This window comes from Amphiprion ocellaris, chromosome 21 (genome assembly GCF_022539595.1).
Source record: "Amphiprion ocellaris isolate individual 3 ecotype Okinawa chromosome 21, ASM2253959v1, whole genome shotgun sequence".
NCBI classification, from domain to species: Eukaryota; Metazoa; Chordata; class Actinopteri; family Pomacentridae; genus Amphiprion; species Amphiprion ocellaris.
Window position 1 is genome coordinate 16,975,294 of NC_072786.1, and position 18,746 is coordinate 16,994,039.

Consider the following 18,746-nt stretch of genomic DNA (forward strand, 5'->3'; position numbering starts at 1 on the left):
CGCTGCATGCATATGTGCACTATATAAAAGTGATTTGTGCGTGTTAGTGTACGGAACAAGCAGTTATGATCCAGGAAGGCGGTTTTAGCCACTCATGAACATTGGAGATGGTCTGGAAAAACACAAAATTACTCACAGTTTGTGTGTGTTTGCAGTAAATAAGGTGAGGACTCAGAATCACAAGTGACAGTTGCTTTGATTTACTGTCAGCTTTCATTGCTGCTGCTGCAGAAACGTGTGCAAAGAAATTTTTTTTCCCCACAAAAAAACCCCACCCACATCTATTTCTTTTCATTTGTTTGTCAGGATTCTCAAACGCAGGAATTTAATAAATAATGAATTTTGGATATATATATATCTTATGTTTTATTCAAATTCTGTCAATGTTTGTTTGAGTGACAACTGAAGTTGGTTTTTCATAGTTAGAAAATAAAAGTAAAAAGCTGTGTGCCCTGGGACTGAGGGATTTGCTGTTTTTTAGTTATCACATCAGTTGTAAAGACAACAGACAAGCAGGAGAGAGCAACAGAGTTAATTTATTAGGCAAAGTAAATACAAACTATATATGTAAGACAATATATCATATAAGACAAATATGCAACACAAAGTCCATTATGTTATATTTGTTTCTAACTACTGAAAATGTTATATATGCTATGTGGACCGTCTCATTTTACATCATTATCCATTGATTCAACTCATGCATGTTGGTTTAATCAGTCAGTTAAGATGGCATGAAACACACAATGTGTGTTTGGTTGCTATGGCTACTTGCAGTTTACATAATATATGTTGCTCAGTCATTTAGAGCACTGCAGACCAAAACTGTGCTTGAGGTTTTCTTATATCCAATTTAAAAAGCAGCTGCCTACAAATCAGAAACAAATATTCTGTTATATACATTATATATCTGACTCCATGTTCTGTTTAAATTAAATGCATCAATAATTGAGTCTCCAAACCAGCAGGTTCCCATACAACTAAACTGCATTCTCTATCACAATCTGAGGAAAAATGATTTTCTCCCGTTTGTGTCGTAATGAAAAACAAATGCAGTTCTATCAATATACACTACCGTTCAAAAGTTTTGGGTCACCCAGGCAATTTCATATTTTCCGTGAAAACTCACACTTTTATTCATGTGCTAACATATTTGCACAAGGGTTTTCTAATCATCGATCAGCCTTTTAACACCATTAGCTAACACAATGTAGCATTAGAACACAGGAGTAATGGTTGCCCAGAGAAGCTGGTCAAGAAACCAAAAAGTGGAGAGTGTTCCACGTCAGAAGAATCATCCAAGGGCAGCAGTAATAGTGATGACATCATGTTTCTGAATGGAAAGATGAGATATGTCGGTGTCAGAGACTTCAAGGGTAAAGTCCTGATTGACATTAGAGACTACTGGATGAACCAAGATCGGGAGATGTTGGGGAAAAGTGGTTTCTCACTGAGTCCTGAGCAATGGAACCAATTGAAGGGCCAGATTTCAGAAATTGACAATACTATTAAGAGAGTATAAGCATTCCTTTCAGTGTTATCTGTCGAACTAAATGAACATGTTCGCTAATTAGTTTTGTTTTGTTAATGGGCCTCTGTACCCCATGTAGATATTCCATTAAAAATCAGCCATTTCCAGCCAGAATAATCATTTGCCACATTAACAATGTCTAGACTGCATTTCTGATTCATTTAGTGTTATCTTCATTGAATTGTCCTTGATTTTCTTTCAAAATCAAGGACATTTCTAAGTGATTCCAAACTTTTGAACGGTAGTGTATATACCATTTTTTTAATTGCTTTCCAACTTTTCGGGCAACCAGCCATATGGTAGGTCACCTGAGTCAAGAAAACTGTTGTGAAAGCATCATATTTTACTCCAAATTATGATTATTTCTCAACCTTAACCAAGTAGTTTTGGTCCCTAAACCAAACCAAATAGCAAGTATAGTGAGTGTACTTGCTGTTTGTTTTGTACTTGCTGTCTTTGAAAGTGAAAACACTTCCTATTTCATCATACTGTCACCTTAGTGGGAGAAAAGTTTCTTCCAAAACCTAATACAGAATGCAGTTTCGTTGTGTAGAAATGTAATAGGAGGAAACAGGGTTGCAATAATAAAATTCAAGCCGAAGTTTGAGGCAGAATCAACGAGGTGGCGTTCAACCGAGAGAGAGAACGATGCTACTGCGCTGAGAATCCAGACATTGAAACTCGTGTGTGTGTGTGTGTGTGTGTGTGTGTGTGTGTGTGTGTGTGTGTGTGTGCGCTGAGTGACGATGAGCACAGAGTGCAGGGTGTGGACAGACGCCGTCGGGATTAAATATACTTTAACACACACACACACCAACAGCCCTCTTAACATGCTTCCTCTGCACTTAAATCCTGGGGTTCCCCGAGGAAAAGAGTGTGTGTCTGTGTGTTTTATCTGTGTGTGTCTCTCGGGGGGTCCTGTCTCGTACTCCTCGAATGCATGTATATCTGTTTTGCTCATCTGACCTGCTTTCCCACACTTTTGCTGTAGCGCACACACACTTCATGAAAAAAATGCTGTTAAACAAGGGAATCCGATTTCATACAGTTTCTCATCAAACCTGTGGATCAACTGTGTAACTTTGATGCAATGCAGTTCGTTGACTGCAGTTATAATGTTTGCTGAAAAAAGGATCATTCCAAAATGTTGTTTGTTGTACAAAGAGCCACATTTTTCTACCTACAGAAAAAAAAAGGAGAAGGATTATTCGCTCTGTTTTTCCTGTATGTACTCTACCATACTTTACTTGTTGCTGAGACATTTTAGAGTTGGCAGAAGCAGCTCTAGCAAGTAAATAAAAATGATGGACTGAGAAGCAGCTGCTTTTTATGAATAGCTCACATGAAAAGCAGCAGTTTCATCTGGACAACTACTGACTCCTCAGCCACAAACTGAGAAAAATTCAGTCTGCTTTGTAAAGCAAGAAGCAAACATCTCCATGTTGACCGTTCAGTTGGCAGTGGCCTTGTAGTGGCAGTGGTAGTTTTGACACACTTAGAACTCCATTTTGGCTGGCTTTTTCTTAACAAAACAGTACAAAAATAGAGCTTTACATCGACCTTATCAGTAGTGTTCAAGTAAAGAAGATTTCTTGAATGGGACAAAAGATAGCACCAAGCTAGAGCAGTAGCACCAGTTGGCATTTACATGTTCTCACAGCTTTTATTTTATACCTCTAAGTTTTTAAGACAAACAAAACACAATAAAAATGCATTTTTACCATTTGGGTCTTTTAAAACCAGCACACAGATCTTCCTGGATCCGTGTTTCATTTTTTTTCTTCAGGCATTTTGTATCTGTTTACATAAAGTACAATATGTTGCACGTACTACTGCAATAAAGGCGTAGATTTTTTACAAATGTATGATGTATGTTATGTTTTAGATATATGGTTCTACAAATGTGCGCTGCACAGTGGCTTGATGGTTTGCACTTTGCAGCTAGAAGATGCCCGGTTCGTGCCCCGGCCTTCCAGGGATCTTTCTGCATGCAGTTTGCATGTTCTCCCTGTGCATGTGTGGGTTCTCTCTGGGTTCTCCGGCTTCCTCCTACAGTCCAAAAATATGCTGAGGTTAATTTGTGATTCTGTAAGAGTGTGATAGACTGGTGACCTGTCCAGGGTGTCCCCTGTCTTCACCCTAAGTCAGCTGGGATAGACTCCAGCCCCCCGCAACCCTAATGAGGATTAAGCAGTGTGTAGATAATGATGGATGGTTCTACAAATGTGGCTTATTCTGTACTTTGTTGTGTACGTTTTGTTCAATTCATGTGCTGTTGTTGCACAGATAATGATAATGATAAAAATTTTAAGGCAGATTTCCTTTTGGGGACAAACAAGTATATCTTATCTACTTTGTGGAAGCACCTTTTCAACGCTAACACTCAGAGCCACAATTAATATTAGTTTTTTTCGAAAATATTAACCACAACTACCAGCATTTACTTTGTCGATCTCCGCCCTGTTTGTCCTTTCTGTCTCTCTGAGGGTTAAAGTTGACCATCATTGCATCATTGCATGTCCATCTTTTTTCCTCATTTTTTTCTGCAGCATCCCTCAAACTGTTATCAGTGGTTATATTGTTTTTTTGTTATATTTTGTTTTTTTTTCAGAAATCAATAAAATGCCCTGTCTTCCTCCTCCAGATTCTCTCTCCACTCCTGGATCTCAATCAGAATCGCAGTAAACTGAAGCTGTACATCAGTCACCTGACCTCCCTGTGTCAGGAGCGAGACCCAATCATATTGCAGGACTTTGCCCCGCCCCCCGCCTATCACCGCTCTGACTCCGCCTCCTGGCATACGCAGCTGCACAGCATGACGCAGGAACAGGTGAGACAATCAAACACAAAGACATCAATCAGTGTGGAGAAAGAAAACAACGAATATGTTGTATAGACGTGGAGAAAAAGTGAGGAGATTTTGTCAATCATTTATCAGCTTCTGCTGAACATGTGTGTTTGTGTAGTTGCTTTTACATACTGCATGTGATGAAGTGTGTGAGTTTGTGTTGTTGTTGCTGCGTGGATGTGCGTAGGCGTATGGCACAGTCTGGCAGGCCTGGCAGCTTTTTGGCGCTGCCTTATTGAAAAGATTTACTCCAGCAGGTCACCTGACGACAAGAGCCTGGCTGCCGAACAAGTAATGTTTCAGGCGTTTTATTTTACCGAGAGTAAACTGTGCTTCGAGCTTTTGGCAGCAGGGACAGAGTTGGTTCAGGAACAGTGCAGAGCAAAGAGGAGGAGAGAAGAGTATTTATTTTACTGTCAAAAGAGTTGTCATCTTTGAGAGGGGAGATGAGGATAGAGACGGTGAAATTGGCTAACTTGATGTAGCTGAATTATCATGGTAACCAGTTGTGTTTTATTTAATATAAGAAGTATATTATTAAGTTTAAAAAAATAGTGGCTTCCTCTGTCTCCCTCTCTGTCTTTTTCTCCATATTGAAAACATATCAGGCGATACATGGTCGCTACATGTGGTATGCATTGAAAAACGTAACTTTAGACACAGAGCGAAGTGACAGAGTGTGTGGTTTTAGGGTACAGCAGGACTAGTTTCCTACGGTCTCCATGAAAGCCCTATTGTATGTCTTAATGCTGGGAAATGTCTCTGTTTAGCAGCGCTGCTTCAGATATGGCGCTGCGTGGTTTGGTGTCACTTTGAGTAAACTCTGAATGCAAAAAATTAAGTTGTCATTTAATCACTGTGCGCATTAAAAGACCGGAGAAATGATCTGGGCGGCTTTCACTGACATTGAATTGCTATACGCATTTTTCATCATCAGCCAGTTTTCATTTTAAAAATGCAGACAGTATTCTGTGGTCTCGTGGCCGGGGATCCACGTTTTCAAAAGAAAAACATGCTCTATTAAAACTGATTATGTGGGCAACTGTGAAAGCTTATCTAACAAGGCCGAACGCAGTCTGCAGTATTTTATTCCTACCTTATATTTATAAAAACATTTTTGAAAATATTGGAAACATTTGAACCAAACTGTGCACATGGCCACATCCAAGTCGAATTTACAACTGTGGGGAAAAAAAAGATCTTAAAAGACCATTCTAACCAGTTTACCACAAATCACTTACAATTTGCATTGCTGCAAACCATCCTCATGGCACGCTGCAATGTTTTGATTTTTTAGTTGTTTTTCTTACTTTTGGCACCGTTGCCTCATGACAGTCTTAGAATCGACTCGCAGGCTGTTGTTTGCTGAAAACACCGTCTCTGTATTTTCTTCTTGTCAGAGTTACAGAGGCTTCCTGTCAGTATGAAGGCAAAAAAACAACCATTTCTGATCTGTATCTTTCATTGTTCAGTTATTGAGAAGTTTAGGCAACAACCTGATTTCCTAACTTTGTCTACTTTTCATTTAGTTTTCGTCTTTTGATATAAACATGTATTAGTTTTAGTCAAATTTGATTTCTTAATAGTTACTATTCTAAATTTTAGTCACCAAGAACTACACTCAAGTCAATCCTTTTGTTGTCTCATTTTTGTTTATTTAAGTTTAAATCATGGAAGCATTTTGAGGCCACAGCTGTCACCATCTTTATGTACAGTTACCATGGTTACTTGTGTTTCTCTACTGTTACGAGGTGAATGGAAAAGGCTAAGTGTCCTTGTCCTTCTGCTCTGCATTAATGACAGAAAAGATATGCTGTCCTCAGTAAATCTGATCATTTCCAAACTTTAAATGGCTCTTTGTCTGTCCATCCTGCCTGCTCAACTAGCATTAGCATTTCTACAACTGCATGTTGTTCACTGAAGAGCAGCAATTCTTTCAGTAGATACTTCACTGACATGTTCAATGATGTCCTGTTTACTGTCAGAGTTCAGCTTGAAAATAGATGGTTGGAAAATATAATACAGTTATCTCACAATATTTCTATAGTGGAAGCTTTAGATAGAGCACCATAATTAATCCTGGACTCTTTCCATCTGACATCAACAAGACAGATATCCAACATTACATTCACAGTATTTGATGAATGCTAGCTCACCTTTTTATAAACATCTGCAGCTGTCTGCAGGTTTGTAGTTTGTCTCAGCTGTTTTGCTGCGGCTTCTCAAAGGAATGTGTAGATGACTACTGTTCAAAGGTTAATTTCTTTTTAAAAACTGTCTGATGAAATTACTGCTGGACATGTTACTGTTTGTTAGGAGCTTCTTAATTAGCAGCAGAACAATAGGTCAAACTGATAAATCCAACCAGCGATATTTTGGGCAGCAGAGGAAACTTGAATTGGGAGCTACAGTGTTTGATTCCACAACTGCTACTCTTCAACATTGTAGTTTATATTTGTTGACAAAAATGATAAAACATTTCAACTTATTTCCTGTCAAAAAATATTCCTCTTAGTAAGTAAAATTTATTTATATTGCACCTTTCACAGATACAAAATTACAAAGTTCTTTACAACAACAATATAACAAGAATAAAAAAACAAATGACAAAGGGAATAAATTGTGAAAACAGGGGAGCAACAGCTAGAGTACAATGCATCAAAAACAATGAATAAAATAAAAAAATAAAATACAGTGGCTGCAGATCAACCAAAAGCCTGTCTGAATAAAAACATTTTCATATAAGCTTCACAGGAGTCGACCGATCTCAGCTATAGAGGAAGAGCATTCCACAGCTTTGGTGCAAGGGTTTGCAAAGCACAATCGCCATGAGTTTAATACTGGTTAAAGGGACAACAAGTCATTTTGTTGGCCTGACCTGAGAGCTCTGTTTGGGGCGTAAGGGTGAAGGAGGTTGACAATATATCACAGTTTTTGGCCATGTAGAGCCTTAAAAGGTAGCACCAGTATTTTAAAATGAGCATGAGAATTGAGCCAGTGAAGAGAGAACAGGACTGAAATGATGTTGGATCACCGGTTAATTCCTGTTAAAAGACGAGCAGCTGCATTTTGGACTGTCTGAAGGCGGTTTAGAGAGAACTGATTTAAACAGGTAAAAAAAGGGCATTGCAATAATCGAGATGAAATAAAAATGTGTAAAATGATCTCAGGTTCCACCTTGGATACCATTGATTTTAATTTAACAATGTTGCGCAGATGGAAAAAACAGGAACATAGCTGGCTGTGATGGCTAAATCACACTAGATTTCTAATGTAAGGTTTAACAGTCTCCTAATGGCCCAACATAGCTGTAATTGTGTTTTTAGCATGAAAAATATGTTGTCACCATATATTTTTGTTTGTAGTTTCTGTTGTCTGTTTACAGTTATTAAGGATAATTGTGGGACATGTTGTCTCTTTTCATTGCTGTTTAAACCATGTTGTCGACTCCGGACAGTGAGGAGCACGTACCATGCTGACCTACTAAATCCATAAAAACAGTCTGAATGCAAGCCTGAAACACAGGTATTTATAGTGGACAACTATTTTTTTCCATTGGTTAATTTGTAGATTATTTTCTTGATTAATCGATTTGTTGTTTAGCCTATAAACGGTCAGAAATTGTTGAAACATGTTGATCAGTATTTCCCAAAGCTCAGGATGACTTCTGCAAAAGTCTTGTTTTGTCCACAACCGAAAGATATTCAATCTTATTGGAGGAAACAAACCAAAAAATATTCAAATTTAAAAGACTGAAATCAAAGAAAGTTGATTTTTTTTCCTCAGAAAAATTATGCAATCTCATTGATCAATTATATAAGAAAATAGTTGGCAATAAAACTAATAGTTGACAACTAGCCGAGTCATTGTTGCAGCTCTTGTCCACAGTGATTACCATGGCAACTCGCCTCTATGGGGTCAAATATGGTCCCTTTTGTTTTCTTTCCATTAAAATGAGGTAGGAGCTATCAGGCCAGTACATAATGTTAATTTCCCTATGAGACCATGCTATATCATCAGAGAATTTAATGATGTTCAGAGCAGGGGGAATTGACTTTAATCTGTTCTGACCTTTTATCAGAAGGATTCACATGCACTTCTTTTAATTTATGTACTAGAAAATGAGACTGGAGTTGATTCAAAGCCGAGCTAAAAGCAAAAGCATTGCAGACATGCATAGACTTCAGGGCCTTGTAGATGTTTACTGATTAGATGGATCCTAATGGATCTTAAAGCAAATTGAAGTGGGTCCAGAAGTGGGGCAATAGCTGTCCTAAACATGTTTACTGCTTCCTTTGACTTGCAAGTCTAAAATTATTGTTTTCAGATGGTCATGGTTTTTTAAGCAGTGCGATGATTATGGACTTTTTCCAGATGGCTGGAACAGTGTCAATATCCAGGGACTGTTGAAAATTAGGGCACCATGCAGCAGCGAGTTCCTCTGAGGATGTTTTAAGGATGAAGGTGAACAGACTGAACTTCTTACTGCTCCACCTACTGAAGATGGACAATAACCGCTGTGGCTCTGCTTTGAGCCTGTTTGAGAGGTCAGAACTAGAGTCCAAGGCCTCAGTCCTGTCTCTCAAATCTGAGATAAAAGTCACTGAGTTCAACTTTCCATTGTTTGTCCAGAGTGGTGAACTGTTTTTCATTAGAATTCATATTTGTTATGCTCTTCATACAGTCCCACAGCCTTTAATTGAGCATTCAGCTGAAGCTTTGTTCAATTGTGGTTCTAGTTCTATGTTTGTCTCTTCCTTTCTGCAGAAGTTGATTAAAGACCCTCTCTAGTCGCTGATTTAACCCCTTAAAACTCATCTTAGTGTATCAAACGTACAAATTTAGAGGCTTTTTCCATGAAAATCCTACCTTAAAATCACTGAGATGTACACTACTGTTCAAAAGTTTGGGGTCACTTAGAAATATCCTTATTTTTGAAAGAAAAGCAGTTTTTTCAATTAAGAACATTAGATGAATCAGAAATCCAGTCTAGACATTATTAATGTGGTAAATGACTATTCTAGCTGGAAACAGCTGATTTTTAATGGAATATCTCCATAGGGGTACAGAGGAACATTTCCAGCAACCATCACTCCTGTTTTCTAATGCTACATTGTGTTAGCTAATTGAGTTGAAAGGCTAATTGATGGTTAGAAAACCTTGGTGCAATTATGTTAGCACATGAAAAAAGTGTGAGTTTTCATGGAAAATGTGAAATTGTCTGGATGACCCCAAACTTTTCAAAGGTAGTGTAATTCTTCTCATTTGCTTCCTCTATAATACACTGATCTGCAGAGTCCCTGTCATCTTACTCCACTCACAGAACCATGTCACCTTCAACTCTGCTCACACACTGCAAAATCTTTCTGCGCTACACAGTGGCAAGTTGTAATATTAGAGGTTGCTCAGGTTTGTTATGTATGAAACCCAAAAGTCAGAATCCTCTTAGACTGTCATCGGTACACAGAAATTTCAAGGTTATAACGCTCAGCCGTGACACTGACTGCTTATTTCGCTCGTCATGTGTCTTCCAGCATGTTAAAAAAAACACCTAAAGGAACACGTTAACAAAGATTTTCACCGGGGGGGTCTGCAGACAAACTCAAACAAGTTTTCATTCCTAAAAGCCAATTTATTTTTGTTAATTCAGACTTTGACATCCTTGGTGATGTGAGCTTTATTCTTGTGATAACAATCAAATCCCAACTCTGCTGGGATGACTGATTGGTGGTTCCAGGTTATGAAAGATGATGATAGAGCGTTTCCTCACTGTTGTCTGACCTCTGGGTTTGGGTTTGCTTGACTTGCTCACAGTTCTGTATTTGGGAATTTCTACACAGCAGAGTAGTGATCTACTAAATGGATATGTGCAAAAGACCAGAGAGCCAAAAATGGAGAAATTGTGTTAAACATGGTAAAAGATTTGCCAAATAAATCAATACAACAGTACCAGATAGAATTTTTTTAAAAGTACCGAAAATGCCATGTCCAATTAGGGAAAAAGAACAAGTGGAATAGAAGTAAATAGAGAGCAAAACTGTAAACAAAATAACAGTAATAGTAAATAAATGCGTAACTAAATACATACATATATGGTAAAAGAGAATAAAACAAACAAATATGATGAAGTAGACAACATCACATAAAAGCAAGTCTTTAAAAATGTGTTTCAATAAGTGATGATCCTCAGACTTTGCTGACATTTTCAGTTCAGACTGAAACATCTAAACAACTAAACAACTGAACACAAACACTAAAATCTGAATATATTTAACATTTTCAGTAACAGCACGTCAGTGTGTTGCTCGGTTTACTGACATGACTGCATAGGATCTCAGTCTTTCTTCTGATAATTGCATCCAACGCAGAGATTTTGAAATGTCTTTACTTTTCAATCATGCAACTTGTATAAAGTAGAATGAGACTAGTGAATTGCTGAAAGGTGTAACATCTGATGCACTTTTTGTGTGATTTAGAAGTTTCAAGCAGAAACAAAAATATATAGGGCTGTAAGTAGGGAGTTTAAAACATGTATGTTCCTTCAGTGCCAGGTTTAGTTGGCTCCGTTTGAGATTAAAGCTACTCTTAGTCTTTATCCTGCTCTGCATGTTTTTAGCATTTGTGAGACCATCCTATAAAAAACTAGGTATAAAGCCAAAAAAGCACAATTTGAGAGAATGCTCATTAAGTTGTTTGGTCAAAGTTGGCTGGAAAACAGCTCTTAATTGCAAGACTTGCCAAAGGGCTCATCTTGTACTCTAAGGTTTTGGTTTTTTGGGTGAAAACTCCCTCAGTTTTTCTTTCTTCACATTCCTCTGTCCTGTTCATCACTTTCTCTTCCATCTCTGCCATCACTCTCCCAGCTTTCTGTCTCACTGAGCTTTTGTTTATTTGCTCCTCTAAGGAAGACCAGTCGTCTTTTTCCATACTTTTCCTCTAAAGTGCCTCCATCATCATTACGTTGTACTCTCACCATCTCATTTGCTCCATGCCAGAGCTGCTGTAGGAGTTTTTAAAATACTCACGAGTTATTTTTCTTAATTCTGTTTTTCATGGGATGTTTCCCTTAACAACATCAACAGTTTGAATCTTTCTGCCTCGCTCTCCAAACCCACCCATTGCCAGGCAGTGCCACTTGGCGCCATGGTGGGTTTTTTTTAGACCCCGACCCTGCCTACACACAATCGCAGACACACACTGCCAGTCTTTCATTGCGGCCCGTGTTTCTCGTTTTCCTTCATCATGTGTCACCATCACCCTGGCTGACCCTGTTAATGCACACACACAGACTCCCTCCAGACCACCATGTTCCAGTGTGCCAGCCTGTCTTCTCTGTCTTGTGGTGAGTGTGTGTGGGTTTTACAAGCCTCTCCCTGGCTCAGTTAAAATGCCTGGCACTCTGTAAAGCCATTAGGATCACACTAAAATAGCATGTAAAACACACATGGACGCAGGCACACGGAAACCTACATATCTCGCACCCACACGTGCATTTATGTGAATGCATGGCAATCATGAGTGACCGCTGGAGGCTTGTGAACCTGACAGTGTGCTTCTGAAGGGCGTCGAAAGCTCCAGAGTTTTACTAACACGGCATCTGATGTAACTTTCCTCTGTGCTGTGATGCTGAAATGAGCGCTGACAAATGCACCAAGCTTTCATGTTAAAGAACTCAGTTTATCTTTCACTGTAGACGTACCAGAACAAAAGATTTTATTCACAATGCAAACAGTCTTTGGGGCCAGAATACATTAAACGAGAGAATCTTAGCACAGCAACCACGGCACCACATTAATCAGCAGATTTTTAACAAAATGCTCGTTGAATTGTTTCAATCCATCTTGTGAAGTGACTCAAAAGCCTTTTATTGACCAATACAACAATGCAAAGTTGTTTCAGCTCCCATTAATTTCTGCTAATGTTTAAAGTTGCTGCTCTGATCCAAGCCTTCAAAGTTGCTTTGTTCAGTCAAATAAATTTTGCAAATGTGGATGTCAGGCTTTATCCAGAATCACTCCACATTTTCGATACTACTACATGTAGCTCCAACTGCATTTGAGTGTCTGCTACCGTTCAAAAGTTTGGGGTCACCCAGACAATGACATGTTTTCTATGAAAATTCACACTTTTATTCATGTGCTAACATAACTGCACAAGGGTTTTCTAATCATCACTTATCCTTTCAACACCATTAGCTAACACAATGTAGCATTAGAACACAGAAGTGATGGTTGCTGGAAATGTTCCTCTGTACCCCTATGGAGATACTCCATTATGTATTTCTGATTCATGTAATGTTATCTTCATTGAAAAACTGCTTTTCTTTCAAAAATGAGTAGATTTCTCAGTGACCTCAAACTTTTGAACGGTGGTGTATGTACAGTGCAGATGAATGCTAGCGTGTCTATGCACTCAGCCATTGATTAAACCCTCTTAAAAACCCTTCTCTCTGTATTGAAGTTATAAATTTGGGATATTTTTTCTCTTAAAATGGCTTAGATGTAACTCTACACTGTTACACTCTCCCAACTCACTTCAGCTTGAGCACAACAGCTCACCAATAACTCTGTAAAATTACTCTCTGTGACACAATAACAAGTTGGAAATTGGAGTAATGGAGCAATACATGTTTTATTCTGGGCTGCACAGTGGCTTGATGGTGAATTCTTTTGCCTTGCAGCTAGAAGGTCCCTGGTTCACATCCCAGACTTCCTGGGATCTTTCTGCATGGAATTTATGTTCCCCCTGTGCATGCGTGGGTCCATGCGCAGGGAGAACAAGAGTGATGCATCCAAAATATATCACATAATTCAAAACGGCTGACTTCCTATTGTGTTGTAGGTATGGTTGTCAATTACATTTTTGTGCATTGTGACGAGTTACATATGTGTACCAAATTTCATAGCTGTAGGTCACATGTCCTGGTTGTAGAGCCTGTTCGAAATTTTCCAGATGGAACTGGGAAAATTTTGAAATGGAACCTGTGCAAGTTCCATAAAATATCAAATTTTCACTGGTCCTGATTATGCAAATTATCGTGCGTTTTCAAGTATTTTTAGGCCTTCAAAATTGCAATTCAAAAAACGGGAGAAAAAATAAGAAACCCATGGGTTTCAAAAGGGTCCTATGCACCTTTGGTGCTCAGACTCTAACAAATAGGTTTCAGTTGTTGGTTCACAGATTTTACGTTGTTTCAGTGACACAGTGAGCGTTCATCAGTCATTACCGATATATGTCAGTTACTGCAGACAGTTTTTACAGTTTACGTGTTATTTCTCATATTTGTTTCCATTCTATTTGATGCTCTCTGTGCCTTTTAATTGCCCCTCGGGGATAAATAAAGTGTTGAATTGAACTGAATTGAATTGAATTGAATTGAATTGAATTGAATTGAATTGAATTGAATTGAATTGAATTGAATTGAATTGAATTGAATTGAATTGATAATCTCAGGACACAAAACAGAAGGATACAAGAAGTATGAAAAATGTTAGCATTTCTGAGGTGGTGTCTGTCTCGCAAATGTGTCTTGGAGTCAGTGTGGATTTATGCATTTTGATAAAGTGACAGATGTTAAAAAAAATGCTTCTGGATTGGCCTTTTGTTAAACTGCAGCTGCTATAAAACTGTGCCAGTCGTCTTTTTTTTTTTTTGTTTGTTTTTTTTACTCCATTTACACTTTCCTGAACTGCTAAAGAGTTTTACCAGTGAGGCCACTTTCATTTGTATTTGACATTTGAATGACTGAACTCTCTCTCACATGCGCCGTACTGACATTTGCTTGGACTAACCTCAGTGAAGGTGTTAGACTAATGAAATTTAACAATATCCAGGTCGATCTTTATGTGTCGTGTCTCAGCGACGTTCAGCAGTCGTGAGCCGTTTTCAAATGATGGATATGCTGAAGACACTTCTTTTTTTGTTCTTCTGTTCCTGTGTGTTTGTTTCCATCTCTGTTTTTAACCTCAGCTGAACTACAAAAGCAATTCCAATAGTGAGGTTTTAGTAAAAGAGCTGTTTTCTGAGCCATAGTCATAATAATAACCTTTATGGCTGAATGACGTCTCTAATGAGCACTGAAGAGAACTGGCATCGTTTTCTTCCACACACACTCAGGAAGTCGCTCTTTCTCTGGCCTGTGTCTCCCTCCTTGGCCTCAAGTGTGAAGGTAAAAGGTTTGTCTGTTTCTGTGTACATGCATATTACGAATGCATAGGTGTTTATCTACCTGATTATTTGTCAGGGTTGTAAAGACGAAGTTTATGCAACATGTGTTTGCCTGCCTAAAACCAGGAGAGTGTGCGTAATTGAGTCTATTTAAATCTATGCTGTGCACATTTGCGTGCGTTTTGTGCTGTAAAAGAAATGTATTAAGTGTTATTGGCTGAGTCCGACATTGTATCGCTGCTCTTATGAATCCAGAATGAATTGTCAGCCCATGACTCTCTATCTGCTAAAACTTAAACAGCTCCCAGTGAGTGACTGCGAGTGTTTCTGAGCCAACTCAAACTGGAGAAACCTCATGAAAACCGAGTCCGCATATTTACAACTCTACAAGTTGATGTAATGAAAGAAAACACCACACAATTACAGACTTCAAATGCCATTGTTGTTACAGGGTAATCTCCAAATAAAAGGTTTGTCGGGGAAAAAGGAGGGGGGTATGTGCTTTCTCTTCAGTTGCTTTTTAAAGTTGTCCAAAGTTAACAAGGTATCCCAGAGGTTTCCAGAGCCTCACAGCTGGTAGCGCCACTAAAGTGACTCAAATGACTTTATAACAAACTTCCAATGCAAGAAAACAATATCAATATGCTGCTGTAGCTCTGGTCCTGTAGCTTTTATGGAGAGGAGAAAACCAAAGCAGACTGTGAGGCTTTTGTGTGGAGATAATATAAATGCGGTGCAGTAGTCATTCTTATCTATGGTCAGAATAGGCTCATTCTGGTTTTTACATCGGCAAATATGACCAAGTTTTTTGGCAATGTGGTATTATGTCTGCACAAAGCATCTGCAAAACACTACTTAAAACTGCTACCTAAGTGAAGCCTTACATATGACATGCAGCACTTTAGGTTTCAAATGTTTGCTATCAGTGTTTTTTCAGTTCTACACCCTGATGCCCTGTGGCAAAATGATGCCCTCTTCCCAGACTGGCGGGAACAGTGAGAGAAATCCTCATTGATTGTGTGAATTTTGATTGACAGGACTTACAAAAACAGGACAGGGCAGAGTTGGAACTTAAACATCACAACTGATAATGCATACTGTAAGTACAGTAGAACAATAGTAGAGATAGTGTGCGTCTGTGTGTGTTGGATTTTAGCATCCGCTGTGATGTTAAACTTATTAGTTTAATGGTCTGTGTGTAGATAGTGTCCTTGGATAACTATTGTTCCCTTCTGCTAGACTGCCAGTCTTTAGTGGCTATAGCTTTCATAGTAGTTTAGTATGAGAGTGCATTTGAGTTTTTGCGGTAGTTTTCGTGCTAAGATCACTCCATCTGGGGTTTTTATGTATCGGCACAGCTATGCAGAGTTGATGCTTGAACTTGAGTGTAGGCTAGAAATAAAAGATTGACATAGCCACTGTGACACCAGTTGGTTTGTGGAATAACATTTTGAATAGGAGATCGACCAGTATGCTTTTTTCAATACCATTTGTTGGTAATTAAAGAGTGCAGTAAATTATATTTGAAACTGATACACATTTGCAGGAAAAACGAAATTTCCACTGTCAAAATTTACTCCATTACCTTTGATTATTTATGTTTTACATGTATACTTTAGTGTTGATAGGCTATTACTTAAGACACATAACCAATCCGTTAGTAAATTTCAACAGATAGGAAAAGGCAGTTGTGTCAGAGCCATAATAAAGTTACTGTATTTCATGTGGAATTGGAAAAATGCAATGTATCACATTCTTCCCTTATTTTGAAATCATCAGTTTAGTATTTTCGCCATCGACATCTTGGTTTTTTTTTGGGTGGATCTGACTAAGAAGGACCAAGAACACCAAGCACATTCATATGTTAGCAACTTGTCAATCATAAGGTGGCTACACCTTATATCATACCTTGCTTTGTCATTTATTTTACCCTAAGTGGAATCATAATTTACACCATGAACATTAGTCTTTACTGATGGAGACTTGAAGGTAGCATTTGAGACCATAAACTGATTAGGAGAATGTTTACTGAGGCAGCAAATCAGATGAGAAGTAGGGTAATTTTCTCATAGATTTCTGTACAATCTGACTTCTTTATGCCCTCTACTGACTGTTTGAAAAAATGCAGGTTTAAGGCACTTCTATATTCGAGAGGCTATCTCTTATACACAGTATACGGACTTCAGTCAGATTTAATTAATTAAAATGACCTGATTTTGTCTGTTTTGAATCTTGTAGACACTATAAAGATTCAACTTGACTTGAGACTTAGAAAAAAGAGACCATTTTACATGTCTGGTTTTAGCCTTGTAAAATCCTCTGTCATTAAAAAATAAATAAGACAACGCCAGCCTTTCTGCGGCTGCACAGCTTAAATATTTGATGATTGGGTCTCTACACTGAAAGGACTCGGTCTCTGTCTGATAAAACCACAATTATTACAGCTTTGCAGTTATAGTGTTGAAATGCTGCTTTATTTAACTGTCAGCTTTGACCTGCAGTTCACCTGTGAAATGTGACTTGCTGATTTCACTTGGATTTGCCTAAACAAACAGTATAGGGCAGCTGTTTTTACCTGGACATATTTCAAAGAAAAAGTGCTTTGTGTCTGTGTGCATTGGCATTGTAAGACTGGAGTGGAGCAGAGGGAAGACAGGGAAGAGGAGGAGGAGGTGGAGTGGTGAGGCTTGAGGGTTGTGTTGAGCAGACATTCAGACCCATCCATTTGTGCTCCGTTGTGGTCTGGGGTCTCTCTAGGCTTTCATTAGGCAGCTCTGCTTCCTGCTCCAAGGATGATTGTTTTCTCTCTAAATATGACGCAGAGGTCCTCATCGACCATTACACTCACACACACAGTTGTATTTCCATCACTTCAGAGGACATTACATTGACTTACGTTAGTTTCCTGCAGATTTCCCCTAACCACTACCTGACTAACGCTAACCTAAAACTGTCCTTAAACCAAGTCTTTAGACTAAATTTTACATTAAATTTACACACACTACCGTTCAAACATTTGGGATCACTTAGAAATGTTCTATTCTAGCTGGAAACGGCTGATTTTTAATGGAATATCTACACAGGGGTACAGAGGAACATTTCCAGCAACCATCACTCCTGTGTTCTAATGCTACATTGTGTTAGCTAATGGTGTTGAAAGGCTAATTGATGATTAGAAAACCCTTGTGAAAATGTGTTACCACATGAAAAAAGTGAGTTTTCATGGAAAACATGAAATTCTCTGGGTGACTCCAAAGTTTTGAACAGTTGTGTAATTTTTCTACAAATGTGCCATTTTGTCCCTCAAATGAGTTCGTGTAAACACATTTATGCATTTAAGTACAGACCCTATACAGAAACAAAGACAGACTCATGTCCGAGCCTCAGCACCCATTTCACAGCCACACATGCGCGCGCACACACACACACACACACACACACACACACACACACACACACACACACACACACACACACACACATTGGCCTTCACTGGTCATTACAGACAAACTGCTGGTTTTTATGCAGATTTATTGAATCCAGGCTTAATGGATTTACCAGTCGGCCCCTTTTTACATGCATTTGTCTTTTTTTCTGTCTTTCGGTTCCTTCACTCTGTATCTGGTTATCAGTCTCCTCCCTTCCTCTTCTGTTTCACCATTTTCTCCATTCTTTAAAATACTTTTTATCCTAGCCAGTTTTTTCCATAGATTCCTCCTCTATTGTCACTCTCTTGATCACTCTTTCTCCCTCTAGCACTCTTACAGCTTCCACTCCAACCTCTCTTTTCCACCTCTGTCTTTCTCTCTCTTTCCTCTTCTGTCGGTAATGGGAAGACAAGCTGGTGATGGTGACAGGTGAAGGCCGAAGACTTCAATTCAGACACAAAGAGAAATGCACAGAAACCTGCTTTCCACTCTCACACTTTTCTATCTAAAGCTCTCCACAATGGCAGCCGTTGTAGTTCAGCTTAACGCATGTCTCCTGTGTTACTGCTGCAGACATTTCCTCCAGCTAGTTCAAGTCCAATTTAATGCCACATGGCCGTGCTGAAAGAATTTATTTCAAGACAGCTATAAAATCATTTTGACTTTTACAAACACTTAACAAATTTCTGTGGAACAGTTAATTGGAAACAGTGTGAGTTGTGCAAATGTCAACCGTACACTGTTATGCAACCAGACATTCACAATTGCGCAT

At 38.6% G+C, this 18,746-nt stretch overlaps 1 protein-coding gene across 11 annotated transcripts in view; it reads left to right on the plus strand.

The window, feature by feature from the left end:
* Positions 1-18,746, plus strand: part of LOC111575146 (ELKS/Rab6-interacting/CAST family member 1-like) — a 196,946-nt gene that overhangs the window by 161,774 nt on the left and 16,426 nt on the right. For 8 of the 11 annotated variants that reach the window (XM_055006387.1, XM_055006390.1, XM_055006389.1 and 5 more), the window contains one exon: positions 4,176-4,361. In XM_055006387.1, the coding sequence (XP_054862362.1) occupies positions 4,176-4,361 (186 nt within the window). Of the gene's footprint in view, positions 1-4,175; positions 4,362-18,746 lie in introns of those variants that run through there. The other 3 variants (XR_008600184.1, XR_008600185.1, XR_008600186.1) reach the window with 1 other exon arrangement.